Source organism: Protopterus annectens, chromosome 6.part0, assembly GCF_019279795.1.
Source record: "Protopterus annectens isolate FY-2018-M chromosome 6.part0, PAN1.0, whole genome shotgun sequence".
Classification (NCBI taxonomy): domain Eukaryota; kingdom Metazoa; phylum Chordata; order Ceratodontiformes; family Protopteridae; genus Protopterus; species Protopterus annectens.
This window is the reverse complement of record NC_056737.1, coordinates 977,834,052-977,851,177: the sequence shown is the minus strand read 5'-3', so window position 1 is coordinate 977,851,177 and position 17,126 is coordinate 977,834,052. Positions and strand designations below refer to the sequence as shown.

At 46.0% G+C, this 17,126-nt stretch overlaps 1 protein-coding gene across 1 annotated transcript in view; it reads right to left on the bottom strand.

Annotated features, from left to right (window-relative positions):
- Positions 1-17,126, bottom strand: part of DICER1 (dicer 1, ribonuclease III) — a gene marked incomplete in the record, with an annotated part of 1,877,097 nt that overhangs the window by 1,713,646 nt on the left and 146,325 nt on the right. Inside the window, 1 exon segment of the mRNA XM_044074618.1 lies at positions 12,762-12,892. Coding sequence (XP_043930553.1) covers positions 12,762-12,892 — 131 coding nt within the window.

Sequence of the window (17,126 nt, the reverse complement as noted above, 5' to 3'; positions counted from 1 at the left end):
ATTTGGAGGAGGAGGCACCCCATTGTTTATGTTCTAAAAGTCCCTTGTGACTGAAACCTGGAAACTTTGCAATGTCTGGGTTTGACTCGAGTGGCTCTTGAAGGAACTGGATAGGACCAGTTCTTAGTAGGCCAGTGCCTACTAAATCTTGGAGGTTGCACTTGTAAGAAATATTTCACAGTTTGCATAGATTTAGCTTTATTTTCCATCTTTTTCAAAACTTCTTCAGCCTTATTACCAAAGAGATGGTCCTGTTGTAAAGGAGCATCCAACAATTGTGCTTTAACATGATCAGGCAGAGTTTGCTCTTTGAGCCAAGCATGCCTTCTTAGCACAGACCCACTTACAGCAGCCCTGCAAGAGGCCTCTAAAGAATCAAAACCAAATTGCAAAGTATGTTTTCCAACTTGTTCAGATGAATGCAATAAATCCTGTAAATCTTTATTTTCCTCACAGTCAGAAATTAACGTCATTTTCTGTTTAAGCAGTCCCATGATATGCTGTTGATATTTAAGCATATGAAACTGACAGTTTAAAGCACCGATTGCCAAGGTTGCAGAAGTGTAAATCTTCTTACCCCATCTATCCAGTGCCCTGGAATCTCTATCAGATGGGGTAGGATCTTTAACTGCAGAGGTCTTACTGCCCTTTGGACCCTGAAAAATGGTTTCAGGATCTGCAATAGGATTTTTGAAAAGGAATTTGTGGGAGTCAGGAACCCTGTATTATCTGCCGGGCTTACAAGGAGGCAGAGAATCAGGAGCCATACTAGAGTCTGAAAAAACATCATAAACAATGTCTAGAACAGGAGATATAGCCAAAGGCCTATGCTGTGGAAGAAGAAGAAAATCCCCAAGTCTCTTTTTAGATTCAGTGAAATCCTGACTTTCCCAGTGGAAAATGTTCCCTTAAGGTATGTAAAGTTTCCCCAAAAGAAAAATCCTCAGGGGGAGAAGCAGAAGGAATGGACTCTTCTGCATCAGAGTCCTCATAAGTAGGTATAGACAAATCCTATTCATTAGAAGAGTCAGAAGAAATAGAATCCTGTTCAGAAGATTCATAATCAATGTCTTGCCTAGGCCTCTTAGAAGCGGGGGTGGGGGGGTGGCTACCCCTGATCAGAGTAATTAAATCTTCAGCCATTTTAATCATTTGTTTTCTAGGCATAGGGGCCTGCGCATGTGGCCCAGGCGTAGGTTTTTTAGACATAGATTTAGATTTTGGCTTTAGTATTGAAGATGGCGTCGGTCTAATATACAAATCTGTAGGCCTGAAAACACGCTCAGAAGCCGGTGCCTGCACAGCGGCTCCAGACCCATCTAAGATAGAGACATCCGCGGGTTCCATAAATGAAGCATCTCGCGGCATACCGGACTCCAAATGGGTCTCAGTAGAGGCCTGCGAATCAGAAGTAGCGGGTATCAGGGTCTGCAAAAGCACCTCACTGAGTACCGGCGAACTGGCGACTGGCTTAGGAGAAGTGTCATCAGTTTTGGACCTCAATGGCCTATCTCTGTCTTTTTCTTTGCATTTTTTTAGGTATTCCGGTAGTCGGATTGCTAACAGACGACATTTCTGGATAATTAAAGCGTGAGCCAAAATATTTAGAAGCAAAAATATACAGACGTTTAATTGTGTGGTGATTAAATTTAGCACAAAACCGACAGCAAGGTACGTTGTGGTCAGGGCCTAGGCAAGGAAAACAGTACAAATGAAAATCCTTATGAGGTATTTGCTTTCCACAAGTAATACAATTATTAACTTTTACTGACATCAGTAAGGAGCAAGAAAAAGTTTCCCCAATGGGGTACTTAGCTTTTTAGTTGAAGACTTCGGTTCTGAAACTCGAAAAAGAAAATTTCAGGAGTCGGCTGACTGGCACTTGCGAACTGCTTCTGCTTCGGGCACTGCGTGACAAGAAAGACTGATGTAATATCGTTGGCTGCATGTTTTATACCCCTGACGACCTGACATCATGGAAGAAGGGACAACAACCAACGCAGGACCCAAGACTTTGTTAATCAGGCTGACTGAGGGCAACCTGCCAGCAGATTACCCAAATGTAATGACTGCAACAGTGAAACACGAAGAACATCCACCTGTTCTTAAATCAAACAAATATAGCATGTGAGCGATGTCATTATACCATGAAACTTGAATCAGTCCTCTCACATAATAAACAAGACATCAAAAGGGTTGTCAGCTCACACACCTTTCCTCTTACACAAGATAAAGAGAAGACACAAGAACACATATGTGACAGTACTCACCAACAGCTTACCAAATGACCAGAAAATCCTATATGACACCAAACATACATGCACAGATATTCTTAGATTTTGTAAACACAAACTCCCTGGACCAGACAGTCAATACACCAACCAGGGGTGCAACCATACTGGATCTGGTCCTCACTAATATGAGAGACTGTGCACACCCCCACTGTTATGCCTTCCCTGGTAAAGTCAGACCACAAAATGATCTCCTTTGAAGTAAAAAATAAAAACTGGACCCCAAGCTAAACCTCCTGCTATTAAGTGAGAACCTGGCAAAATTTCAAGCCCCCATGAACTCAGAGAATACTTCTGGCTGTGCAGAACTGTTCACAGAAACTATGTACAAGCATGTTAATAGCTGCATAGAGGCAGCTGTACCCACCAGGAAGAAGTACAGAACTAACTCAAAAAACAAGCCACTCCAGTGGACTCACAAAATCAATCAGATGTATAACAGGAGGAAGAAAATCATGGAAAAAATTAGGAGGTGCAGCACTCAGCAGGATAAAAGCACTCTGAAACTAAACAATACTCAGAGGACAAAAAGTCTACCACAGCCAAATCTGAGGCAAGTTTGGCCCCACAGGCCAAGGACAGCCACAAAGCATTCTTTAGTTAGATCTACAACCTCAAAGGCGATAGGTTGCGGAAGCTCACTGTAAATGAAGCCGCCTATACTGAGCCAAAAGATATAGCAAACCTGTCTGATGAATTCAGCTCCAACTTCACCGCTCCCTCCTCCCTCAATTGTCCCTCAGGAAATATCATCAAATATAACTCCCCCTACTACCACTAGGGAACAGATCCTTAATGCTCTCTCTAAGACCAAGAACACTGCATCAATGGGCCCAGACACTATCCTGGGAGGCCTTCTAAATAGTATGAAACATGACCTATCAGGGCCTCTGCAATTACTATTTAACTGCAGCCTCCAAACAGCCTTCATGCCTCATGAAGGGAGGAAAGCAACGGTCAACCTCTGCACAAAGATGGGCCAACTACAGACCCACAAGTCTCACTTGTCTTGTATGCAAAGCCATGGCGGGAATTATCATGAAGATGATCAGAGATGTAGTAAAGCTCCAGACATTGGACCCAACCCAATTTGGTTTCAAGGGCAGATGATGCCAACTCAACCTGGTGGACTTCTTTGAGAAAGTCACCAAAGCAATGGATGAGGGCAAAATCGTTCACAATGCCTACCTTGACAAGGCCAAGTCATTTGACACAATACTCCACTTAGGCATTGCTGACAAACTCAAGAGGTTGGGTGCAAACTCTTAAGTCACCTGGTGGATAGCCAACTGGCTCAGAGACAGGACCCAGGAAGTTAGAATTGGGGTGGGGAATCCACCTCTACAAAAAGGCGAGTCACAAGCAGAGTCCCTCAGGGATCAGTCCTTGGACCTCTCCTTTTTGGCATTTACATCTCAGAAGTTAAGGTCAATGTCAGTGGTCTCTTGCTGACTAAATCTGCAGATAATTGCAAATTAGGAGCTGTCTTTGAATCTCACACTGACACAAATGTTCTCTGGGAGGGGCTGATACAGAAACAACTAGTGTCAGAGCCATAGAATAAAACTAAATATCAAGAAATTTATAATAGTATCCTTTGGGAAGTCATCCATCCCTGGTAACTATCATATTGACAACACATCCCTTAGAGATGACTCAGTAGTCAAGGACTTAAGGACACACACAGATAGTAAACAAGCCTTTGATCATCACATGTCTACACTGGTGAGGAAATCATTCTCTATGTTGCACAACTTATAAATAAAGATTTGGCATGCAAGTCCAAGGAAGTCACTGTTCCACTGTATTCAGCATTAATCAGACCCGTCAATGAGTACAATGCCCCCACTGGTATACCTAACCAGGCATATTCAACAATTGGAACGTCCACAGAGGTTCCTCACTAAAAAAAATACAGGGCGTAAGTAATACGCCCTATGCAGACCGCTTTAAGGCCTTATCCTTGTCCGTTACAGGTTTTTGAGGGGAGGGCTATGCCTGGCATACAGGGCATCGTCAGACCACACTCTGACAGACCTCCACAAAACAACAGCACCAGAATTACCTGTTTTAAAGACTTAAACCTTGCCTGTGATATAAACAGGACCTGCTGGAGAGACGGGTATGTATCCCAGAGACTACCTTGTCTCTGGAACAGGCTCCCCATCCAAGTGAAGCAGAGTTCCTCCCTAACTCAATTCAAGTGCAACTTGGACAACTGGATGGGTAACTGGAAATTTGTCTAATGGACACAGGCAACCTGTAAAAGGTTCATCTCCCAGGCCCACACATACACTTATCAAGGGTTTCAGAACACGTCACAGATTTGGGATACATGGCTAGGCTTAAAAAGGGCCTTGTCATCATTAGCCTAGTAAACACCTATGAACTAAATGCAGACACCGTCACATACTGGTACAACAACAGACTCCACCAGTACACATAAGTGTCTCAGCAATCAAGCCCCTATGGCAAAACACTTCTAAACCAAACTTCCAAGTCATATGCGACTCAATACGGAGACTCACAGATGTCCCTCTAATCAGGCTGGACAAGGAGAAGGGCTGCCTGTAGGGTGCCAGGATCCATCAAGTCATGCACACACTCAAGTCACTCAGCAGCAATTACAGTTATGACTCCATCATAATACATGCTACAATGAATGACTTGAGACGCATCTCTCTGGACTATAAGATAGACATGATAGAGCTCTTAGGGTGTGTGCGCCAGGCAGTTATGTCCTTGGCCTTAAGCAACATTCTACCTTCACCTCGGATGATGTCACATTAAAGACAAAAGGTGATTGGCTTAGCTTCTGCTGTCACTCCAAGGGGATTCAATATCTGTCAGCATGGGAAGACGTGGTCAAGAGACCACAATGCTTCATCAGAGACTGCATTCACCTGTCTCCTCAAGACTTTAGGACACTGGTAAAGATGCTTGCCTCCCCCACAGGGCCTTTTATGCTATGTCAAAACAACAGAACTTCCAACGTAGAAAAATACTCTAGTGACAAATTAGAAGTTATGTACTCACCATAACGTTCCATCTGAGTAGGTGTATTCATTTGTCTGCAACCTGTGGGTTATGGATCCGATATCGGATCCGAACCGGCATAGTTTTCCAGCTATGGATCCAAGCTCTCAGCTCCTCCCCTCACCCATAATGCCCTGCTCTACCCTCATGACCTCAGATCGAGTTTGCCAAAGCAACAATACCCTCAAAAGGGTAACAAGGAATATGCAGGAAACTGAAAGGCCAGGGGGATAGGAGGGCGGGATGGTTGCAGACAAATGAATACACCTACTCAGATGGAACGTTATGGTGAGTACATAACTTCTAAATCTGAAGTAGGATATTCATTTGTCTGCAACCTGTGGGACAGAGTCCCCAGCTACCTGAATCTTGGGCGGCCATCATGGAAGGATATTCCGGAGCACCGCCGAGCCAAAGGATGCTCTACCCCTAGATGCAAGATCCAACTTATAGTGAGAAATAAATGTATGAGATGAAGCCCACGTGGCTGCTGCACAAATATCATCTAGAGGAATCCTAGCCTTGAAGGCTGCCGAGGTAGATACTGACCGGGTTGAATGGGCATGAACACCCTCCGGTGCGGGCCTTCCTGACGCTTGATAAGCCAATAAAATGCACTGTGAAATCCAGCGGGACAGAGAAACTTTAGAAATTGGCTTGCCCAAATTGAATTTTGCAAAGGAAATAAACAGCTGGTCGGATTGCCTATGACCAGCTGTCCTGTTGAGATAAAATCTTAGTTGCCTGTGAACATCTAGTGAGTGTAGCCTATATTCACCTTTGTTTTCATACTTAGGAAGAAAACAGGGAGGTTAATGGATTGATTGATGTTTGCTTCAGAAGCGATTTTAGGAAGGAAGGACGGGTTGGTCCTGAGGGAGACACGGTCCGGATAAAAACCAAGTAAGGAGGTTTAGCTGATAAAGCTTGAAGTTCAGAAACTCTCTTGGCTGATGTAATGGCTACCAAAAAGGCTGTCTTGTAAGACAAGAATTTGAGATCCACTGTAGCCGCGGGCTCGAAAGGGGGAGCGGTCAAGGCCTGTAGGACCAAAGAAAGGTCCCAAGGGGGAACTGCTTGCTTTATAGGGGGCCTGAGAAGAAAAGTACCCTTAAGAAAAGTTTTGCACAATTTGGCTGACATAAGAGGATTAGACTCTTGACCAATGTGATAGTGAGAAATTGCCGCCAGTTGAACTTTGACTGTGGAACTGCTGGCACCATCATTAAAGAGAGAGGTTAGAAAATCAAGCACTACAGGGAGAGGAACCGTGAAGGGATCTAGGCCCCGCCGCTCCGCCCACACAGAGAAACGTTTCCATTTGCTTCGGTAAACCTTTCTAGTGGATGGTTTATGAGCCGCCACCAAAATAGCCTTTACCGGTGAAGAAATACCGGGAGTCCTTATCAGGAGTGGAACTGGAGCAGCCAAGCGGTCAGCTTCAGGTTGTCCAGGTTCGGAGGAGGAATGCAGGATGGATGGGATATCAGATCCGAATGGGATCTAGAATCCAAGGAGGATTCACCGAGTGAGACCTTAGGAAGGGGAACCAGATCTGTCGAGGCCAGAATGGAGCAATGAGAATCATTCTGCAACCCACCCGAGAGGCTTTCTGAAGAACTTGCAGCATCAGAGGCAAGGGTGGATAGGCATACAGAAGACCGGGTGGCCAAGCATGCACCAGAGCGTCTCTTGGGGTACCTCCGGGAGGAGGTATTAGAGCGAAAAACTGTCGCACTTGGTGTTTGAGGGAGAAGCAAAAGATCGCATGAAGGGTTCCCCACCGTGCGAATATGCGTTCCGCTACTTGACAATTGAGAGACCACTCGTAAGGGGTCAGAATGGTGCGACTGAGCTTGTCCGCTAGGATGTTGGACCGACCGGAATGTGCGTTGCTATGAAAGCGATTGGTGGAGATTGCCCATTCCCAAACTCTCATGGCCTCTCGACAAAGAGGGTAAGACCTTGTTCCCCCTTGCTTGTTGATGTACCAGACAACAGACATATTGTCCGATTGAATCGCAATTGTTCCCAAGGGAAGAAAGTCCTGAAGTGCTAGCAACGCTAAGAGCACTGCTCTCATCTCTAGAACATTGATATGCAGTAAGGTCTCTGAATCGCTCCACGTGCCTTGGACTGTCCGGCCCGAAGTGCCCCCACCCGAGGCGGGGCGTCCGTGGTCACCGTGGCGAGAGGGGAGAAGCACAAAATGGGCGACTCGTGGAGATCCGGGAGTGGAGCCACCACAAGAGGGACCGCTTGCAAGCCTTGCTGATCGCTATGGGATGATGCATGGGAGAGCAAGGTATGACCACTGTACTAAGAGCGTCCACTGTAGAATGCGCATATTGAGCCTGGCAAGAGGAAGAAGTGCTATCGACGAAGCCATGGACCCTAGAGCCCTCAGGACCAACTCCGCTGGAACAGAACATGAATGGAGAATGGCCCGCACCTGGAGCTGCAGATTTAGAACTCTGTCCGCAGTGAGGAAGGCTCGTAAACTCCTTGTGTCTAGTCTGGCCCCTATGAAATCTAAGAGCTGAGTGGGTGCCAGGTTGGACTTGTTTGTATTTATTGTGATGCCCAGAAATGGAGCAAGATGGAGAAAGGAGTCTCGCGCAGAGAAGTAGATGCCTTGTTGGGGCGGTAAGGAGCCAGTCGTCCAGGTAGGGAAAGACCTGCACCCCTGAAGCCTCAGGTGGGCCGCTACCACTGCTAGTACTTTGGTAAACACCCTGGGGGCTGTGGTGAGACCAAGGGAAGGACCCGGAACTGGTAGTGACTGGCTCCCAGCCGAAGCGGAGAAATCTCCTGAGCGCCTGTCCATTAGGATGTGGTAGTACGCTCCTTGAGATCTATCGAGCACATCCAGTGGCCTTCTCCCAGAAGGGGAGAATAGATTGTAGAGTGACCATTCGAATTTTTCTTTGGGGACTGCCAGGTTCAAGAGAGAGAGGTCTAGGATTGGTCTTAGTTCCCCGTCTTTTTGGCACTAAAAGAACCTGGAGTAGAACCCTGATCTGATCTGGTCTGGGGAACGGGCTGGATGGCTCTTTCTCTAGCAGATGGCCAATTTCTGCCAAAGCGGCCTCCCTTTGACCGGGTGGTACGTCTGGGAGGGACTTCATCTTTGGAAGGTGAAGGAAAGGAATGCGATATCCCTGGATATGATTTGGAGAACCCAGCGGTCCGATGTTATGGACTCCCATGCCGCTAGGTGCCCGAACGTCCCCGACTGCCTCCAGAGTAGAGCAGTCGGGCAACCCTCAGGGTTGCTGCGCGGGCCGTTCAGAGAAAGGTTCCCTGGACCCGAAGTTTCTGGGAGCCCTCTGCCTCTAGCGCGGCGTCCTCCCTGTCCTCCTCTGCCACGGAAGGACTGGTTGTCCGGAGCAGGCTGGGACTGCTGCGACTTCCGGAACCACATCTTCTTCTGACCCTTTTGGTTCCTAGAATAGGGCCTCTGGGGTGCAGAGAAGCGGATTCCGGCGGCAGACAGCGTCTTCCCGTCCTTCTCGCTCTGGGTCAACGTCTCGCGAACGGTCTTGCCAAACAGAGCAGAACCATCAAAGTTCGCAAACGACGCCTTGAAGGGCTCAGAAAAATCGCAGTGGCGGAGCCAGGCCTGACGTCTAGTGACCAGTCCTGTCCCCGCAGCTCTAGCGGCGCCCTCCGTAGCATGGGAGAGTAGCCGCATAGAAGTATTTGTGACTGACCTAAGAGTGGCCATTTTGGTGGAGTGCAGAGCTCTGTCCTCCTCCGAAATGGACTCAGGGGGGGATGCAGCGTACTCTTTAATAAGGTCTCGCTGCATCCCAATAACATGTGCCAAATAGTTCAGCGCCCTTACCGAGAAGGTCGCCGAACTGAACATCCGCTTCCCCAAGCGGTCCATCATCCGAGACTCCTTGCTCGGTGGGTGGACTGAGGGACTCTCCTGAGCCAGTTCCCTCTTTGTGGCCGCCGCCATCAACATGGCATCTACAGGAGGCCCCTTACTCCAATGGGTCCTGTCGGAGGACGGGCTAAGGATTCTATCAGGCCTTTTGGGAATTGGCCCCACGGTGTCCGGTTCCTTCCACGCCCTGGTGGTAATAAGGTCCACCAGGGGTCGGCAGGGGACACCCAAGAGGTAGACGGGCCCGTTTGAATGCCTCCAAGAACACGGACTCGTCCGAGGAAGACTTGGGGCAGACCACCCCCTAACGGAGTATTTCCATGATGTCTCCGAAGGAGACATCCTCGGGGTGACCGTGGGAGCCTTCCCTTCCTCCAAGTCCGTGTCTTCAGTGAGAGACTCAGGGGAGTCAATGTGCCTCCTTTTGCATGCTTGCGAGGAGCCTCCTCTGGGGGCTGTCAGAGGAGTCCTCAGCAGCAATTTGCTCCATGGGAGCAACTTGGGGCACAGAAGCGGGCTGTCCCAGGGCCGGATGGTGGAAGCCTGGCCCAGTGCAGAGGGAGCGGACGGAGCCGGAAGCAAGTGCCGGGGTCCGGAGACCCTCAACAGAGCCCTCTCCACTACATCAAAAGCCGAAGGGAGCCGACCTCGACCAAAGGATCCGACAATCGGCTCCCCTCGGATCCGAAGAGTGGATCGGAGCCGGCGCCGGCACTCGGATCCGAAGGACAGTGCGCTCCGACACAGACGGCGCCGAAGGAGCACTGATCCCCGGATCCGGCTCGGATCCAGGCTCCGAGATCGGATCCGACGCACTCGAGGGCATGGTCGGATCCGGTACCAAGTACTATCGGCTCCGACCTCCCCGGCCGAGCTGCTCGGCTCCAGTTGCTCGAACCCGGTAGCGGGTCGGAGAAGGAGCAATAGGCTTAAAAGGGTGTTGAGCTCCCCAGGGGAGGCAAGAGCACTCCCATCTGCATCTGGGCCTGGATGAACCTTCTCATCATCCGGTCCAGATCAGCATCGAAGGCTATGGGTAGATCTCGACGAGGCTACCGAGGTAGGCCTGGAATGCCTCCTCGATAGCCTCGACGGAGATCGGGTCTCCTCCTCCTCAGGACCCGTGAGAAGCACACAGGTGACCGGAGCCGAGAAGGAGGAGACCGACCAAGGAAGCCGGGGAGAAGCCGCTTGGCTGGCGGGGCCGAAACAGAGGTCTCGCCCGCCGCTTGTGGTGCTTCTCCCTCCGGTCCTTCTTAGCATCCCTCTCCTGTCCTGAAGCGGGAGTTTGAGTCCCAGGAGCAGGAGGGGTGCCACAGGGGAACAACTGCAGCCAGGAGTCCCGAAGGAGCGGAGGTCGGAGCCGAGTCCGCGGTAAAGACCCGCCAAGACCAGCTTGGACCTCCGCTCCCTCAGTGCCCTGGGGTTGAACCCTGCACAAATGGAACAACCAGATGTGAGGTGTTCAACCCCAAGACACTTAACACACCGAGTGTGGCCATCAGCCGGTGAGAGCTTATGGCCACACTCGGAGCATTTTGAAAATATGGACTTAGGCTGTTCAGCCATAGTCTATAAACTAACCTAAAGTAACTTAAACAATAAAAGAAGCACACAGGCCTCACACACACTCTACGTACCAGCGAGGGGAGGGAATAAAAATTACTACTGAAAATTAAATTAATCTAAAAACAGTCAATAATAATAGGAAACCTACAACTTTCACACAAAAAAGTTAAAGAAGGAAAAAAATTCTCTATTTTTTAACAAGAAAAGTCTACTTAGCTGAGAGCTATGAAATCCACATCTAGTTACCAGCGCGGCAAACAAGATCTGAGGTCATGAGGGTAGAGCAGGGCATTATGGGTGAGGGGAGGAGCTGAGAGCTTGGATCCATAGCTGGAAAACTATGCCGGTTCGGATCCGATATCGGATCCATAACCCACAGGTTGCAGACAAATGAATATCCTACTTCAGATCTCAAGGTCATGTTGCTTAATGCTAGGAGCCCAAACAGTAAACTTTATTGCCTTAATTGGTTTGTTTGTGTGACCTTTACACTCTGACTTAGTTGGGATATTTTTGCAGACACCTTAATGGTTATGAACACCAGCTGGGTATAAAAACCCTGCGTTTCTTGAGTATAGCAAAACTGTCCACTTATGCTGTGCTGACAAGATCATAAGGCTGAAACATGCATGACCACAGCTAGTTGGTTTGGCTTTACTGGCCTGAATGTGTGCAAAAAGACAAAGTAAAAAGCCATAAATATTGAGACGCCATACAGCTGAAACACTTGATGTCCTTAAGGGGTCATATGCATACATCCAATGGGCCTACTGCAGGAGGTTTAAGGTATTACAGAGTGAAAAGTCTAGCTTGGCTTGCTTTTTCTTGGAAATTCTAAAGATGGGGTGATCCACTAAAACCTCACTCTGCTTCCAGGATACATAATGGAACATATTAAAAATAAAGCCATCTTTAGAGCTTTCTTGCCATGTCTGATCCAGGAGGTTTGCTTCAAGGCTTTAGAGACCAAGCAGGTATGGAGGGGTCATCCTCTCTGAGCCACGATCCAACCACAAACTCATCCTGGGTGGAACACTACCTAGCAACCTTAATGTCAATTTTTAGTAAAGATCCACACAGGGAATGTTTAAAGCATTGCAAAAAACAATGAAAGAAATAAAAAAAATAAATTTAAGCTAAAAATATATAAACCAGCCCAAATGATGCCAACAATTTCAAATGTCCGTGGTTCAAAGAAGACAACAGCACTGAACATATAACATGCAAGCAAGGTCATAATGTAGCTGGCATGAACAGGAATGGGTGAGCAAAACTTAGACTACAATTTACTTATCTGTTTTAACATAGCAAAGCAAAGCAAAGAGAAGTGCCACAGAATCAGTCGTGCATTTTCTATAACACTTAACAGCAAAGAATGACGCAGCAAACTGGTGTGCATTTTCAGAACTAAGATAATGAAAACAAATGCATTCTTACAACAAATAGTACAAAATGCAATCTGCTAATGAAACACTGCACTGTTCTGCAATTACAAACTACTCGCTTGTCGAGAAACTGCAAGTAAGCCAATGCTCAGGATGTCCACAAATCAAGATTTCATTATCACCTGACAGAATGTGCCTCAAAGAAGCAGTTTGTCAATCGTGGTTTCTAAATACAGGATAATCCAACCCAAAAATAGTAAAGCCTCACTCTGCTTAATGGATGCAAGCTGGAATGTAAAATGTAAAAAAAAAAAAAAAAAATGTCTTGCAAAAAAAATACCCAGAGCCCTCCATGCTGCCCATTTAGATTAAAGCAGGTAAGAATGAAGAACAGGTTAAACTTCTGAGCAATTATGCGACCAGGATTTTACACTGATCCAGACTCTAACCTGTACCACTACAGTGAACGAGGTGCATATAACATAAACCCAAAAGGAAATGGTGCAGAAAAACAGTTGGATACTGAATCATAGGTAAAAATAAAAACACATTGGAAACAAAAACTCAGATTAAAAATAAGATTACCTGATGTTCATCAAATTCATGACCCCATCTTTCTTTTGTCCAAAGCTGTGTTTCTTTTAAGCTGGAATACTCCCCCACCTTAAGGTCAGAGTGGGTCCTGACAGCAGACACCTGCTGAGTCACATGAGTCTCTGAAAATAATAAAATTACAAACTCATTAATAGGTTTTTTGCCCATTTTCCACCTCCTTGTGAGCATCAGTCCTAATCTACTTTAGCGTAACTTGTTGCCACTACCCCCCCTCCAAATACATACCCAAAGATACAACCAAATGCAGGGAGAGTGAAACAGCAGCTAGTACCTTGGGCATCATCCAGAAAAAAAAGTTACTCTTATTCTTAAGCTCCAGAACATTCCTCTGTTTTGGGAACTGCAGCACATTCCCCATGGTTTCCTCCACATTAGTTCAGGTACTAGAGTGCTGTGTACCATTTGTAAGGCTCACACCTAAGCATTCCCACCGATGAAGTGCAATTCCATGCCTCACCGCAATGGCGCTGTTACAGTGAGACCCCCGCTCCCAACAATTCCTCCCTGATCAACATGGGTGAGCTGCTGTTGTTACCTCACACCCATCCCTCCTTGGCCAGCTCCTCTGACCCCAGACTCTGAAGGCAGACCCAGGACATGTGGGGGTGGACTCAAGGTCAACCTATCTAATTGGATAAGCCAGAGCTTAATTCGTTTAAAAAAAATTAGCACACTGAATGGCTCGCCATCATTGTGAACAATATATACCATCACAGACAGCAAAACACAAAGATTAAACCACTTTTCAGAATATTTAAGCAAGACTAAGCATATAAAATTAAGATAAGATTCCTTTACTGTCACTGCACAAGTTCAATGAAATTTGTAGCAATCCTCCTAAGGTGCACTCACATATAATGAGAATGACTAAATAAAAGAACACAATACAGTGAAAAACAATACGATATCCTGCAAAGCAATAAACCAAGTTATTACACATGAAAGGATTAGGATAAAGGGCACCGGAATGCAAGTATATACCTTAAAGTGCAAAGAGCTATTATCTGCACTCGGAGTATTTAGTACTGTTCAGTTCACGTATGGCTCCGAGACACAAACAGTTCTTAAGTCTGTCTGAGACAGAATTGACTGAACAATGTGCCAGAAGGCAGCAGCCCCCTGAGACAGCTAGAGCTGAAGAGTTCCTCCAAAGAGGGCAATGAGTAGCCAATGATTTTCTAGGCACAATGACCCACTTTCAATAAAACAGCGGTAAAACAGACAACCAGGAACTTCTCCTGCAGGTTGTTTTTTTCCTGAGGATCATCAGAAAATGGAGTCTCTGCTGTGCCTTCTTGACTGCTCCATGGTGTTTTATGGACCAATATTCAGGCATACACAAATGATGTTCACATCTGGTTCTGTGAAGCCACCTGATGATATTCAATTCAGATCAGAAATACTGCAACATTGCAACTTGCTGTAAAAAGCACAGATGGCACTTGAACTCGTATGGGTCCTTGAAGAAACTACTCATGACATCACTTCCGTGGAATTTAATGTTAAAACCTATAATGAACAGTGACAAAATGCCACCTGCACAACATACTGTACATGTTTGCAGCATTCCTCAGTTCTCTACTACACTTGCATTTTCAAACATGATCACATACTGAATCAAAACAAAAGAGTTGTACAATAACAGCAAAAACAAACACTGGTGCAAACTTTATAATGGGAAAATGTACTTTGGACACTTTCAACTGTTCTAGACAGAATGACAGGGAGATCAAAAACTAAGTTATTTGAAGAACAATACTCTTGGTACACAACAAATTTGTAAAAAAGACTGACACAGAAAGACAGTTTCCTAATTATACTTAAAGGGCACAGGAAACAGCCCTGTGCTCACATGCTGATGTGCAACTAACCTCGTCAAGAAGGGAACCATTTCCAATTGACATGAAGAAAGGCAACAAAACTAAGTTCGTAACTGGCGCATATGAAGTCTAAGCCTTGAGCCCCATTACAAAGGTTTAAGAACAACATACGTGTTCTTACTGCATCAGCTGATGTGCTGTACACCACAATTCCATAAGCAGCTGGTTGAGTGCTCTCCAACTAAAATTATGTGACACTTTCTTAAGTGAAAAAAACACATTCAGGAGGCCTGTCTTCCTAGGAATGCCAGCATTAGTAATACACAAGCTACATAAGCATACTGCCCTCCTGAATTTACCAGCAGCACTACTGTATTATGAAAGCCCAATGCAGGCAGTGGGACATTGCAAAAATGACATTAAGGATAATGTCAAATGTCAATGCCACAGATTCCTTTAAGACTTACAAATTTAACCTAAAAAAATCTCTCTCACAACACTCACATTTGTCCATGCTCCTAATTAAAGACTAAATACGTAATCCATCTCCCCCAACTTCCTCCTTCACTCCCTGCTGCCGCCCCCACATCACCAACTTTCTTTCCATACCATCACCTGGCAATTAATTTATATGTTTTTTTTTTTCTAATTCCTCCTTTCTAGCTTTCCTGACTAATACCAATACATCTTCTCATCTTATTCACTATATCTCCCTCTTCTTGACAAAACTCTGACCAATATTTCTCCTACAGCTTGTAGAATATCTATGATACTAACCTCCCTATCTAATCTATCACTACAACATTTTCCTACACATCACAGACTAGCTGCTCACATTAACCTCCCAACCATTTCTCAACTCTTTCAGTAATTCCCTTACTTGCTAAGCACCCTGGAATCTATTAAGGTCCAACCCAACACTCTCATACTAGGGGACTTCAACTACTCCTCCATCAATTGGGAAAACTACTCAAGCACCAATACACTGGCCAAACGCTTCCTGGAATTCATCAGTTCCAATGCCCTGGACCAGCTCATTCTGACCCCCACTAGAGGAAGCAGCATCCTTGACCTGGTTATTACTAACATGGGAGAATGTTGCTCTATGCCAATAGTCAATCCTTCCCTGATCAGATCTGACAATAAACAAATCACCATAGAAATCCACATCTCACCCACATCCCCCAGAAAGATAACCACCTTGAAAAACTTCTTCAAAGCTGTGGACTCCTAAAAACAGAAGTGGCTAACTTCACGACACCCATGCCAATGGAAAATAGCTGCACGACTGCCGAATCATACACCAATGCACTGTACGAACATGTACATAAATGCATGGAACTAGCCATACCCAACAGAACCAAGACGCTCTACTCCAAAAAAGGAAGCCAATTTGGTGGCCCCCTGCCATTAATAAACTCTACAACAGAAGGAAGAAACTGTTGCAGAAAAAGGTGAAGTCTCAAGACTGGAAAAACTTCCTCATTAGCCTCAACAAAAAGTTGAGATCCCTCATCAAAGCCTCCAAAGCCAGCTATGAAGGCTGGATTGCGGAAGACACTAAAATAGTCATATCAAGAACCTCCATGGCAATACCAAGATTTGCTCTGAGTTACTGCACAATGGTACCTCCTACACTGAGCCAACATATATCGCCAACATACTGGCTGACCGATTCAGTGTCAACTTTACCCACAGACTAGCTGCTCACATTAACCTCCCAATCATTTCTCATCTCTTTCAATAATTCCCTTACTTGCTAAGCACCCTGGAATCTATTAAGGTCCAACCCAACACTCTCATACTAGGGGACTTCAACTACTCCTCCATCAACTGGGAAAACTACTCAAGCACCAATACACTGGCCAAACGCGACCAGTTCATTCTGACCCTCACTAGAGGAAGTAACATCCTTGACTCCTCCATCAACTGGGAAAACTACTCAAGCACCAATACACTGGCCAAATGCTTCCTGGAATTCATCAGTTCCAATCCCCTGGACCAGTTCATTCTGACCCCCACTAGAGGAAGTAACATCCTTGACCTGGTTATTACTAACATGGGAGACTGTTGCTCTACGCCAATAGTCAATCCTTCCCTGGTCAGATCTGACAATAAACAAATCACCATAGAAATCCACATCTCACCCACATCCCCCAGAAAGGTAACCACCTTGAAAAACTTCTCCAAAACTGTGGACTCCTAAAAACATGCCAATGGAAAATAGCTGCACGACTGCCGAATCATACACCAATGAACTATACGAACATGTACATAAATGCATGGAACTAGCCATACCCAACAGAACCAAGACGCTCTCCTCCAAAAAACGAAGCCAATTTGGTGGCCCTCTGCCATTAATAAACTCTACAACAGAAGGAAGAAACTGTTGCAGAAAAAGGTGAAGTCTCAAGACTGGAAAAACTTCCTTATTAGCCTCAACAAAAAGTTGAGATCCCTCATCAAATCCTCCAAAGCCATTTGCTCTGAGTTACTGCACAATGGTACCTCCTAC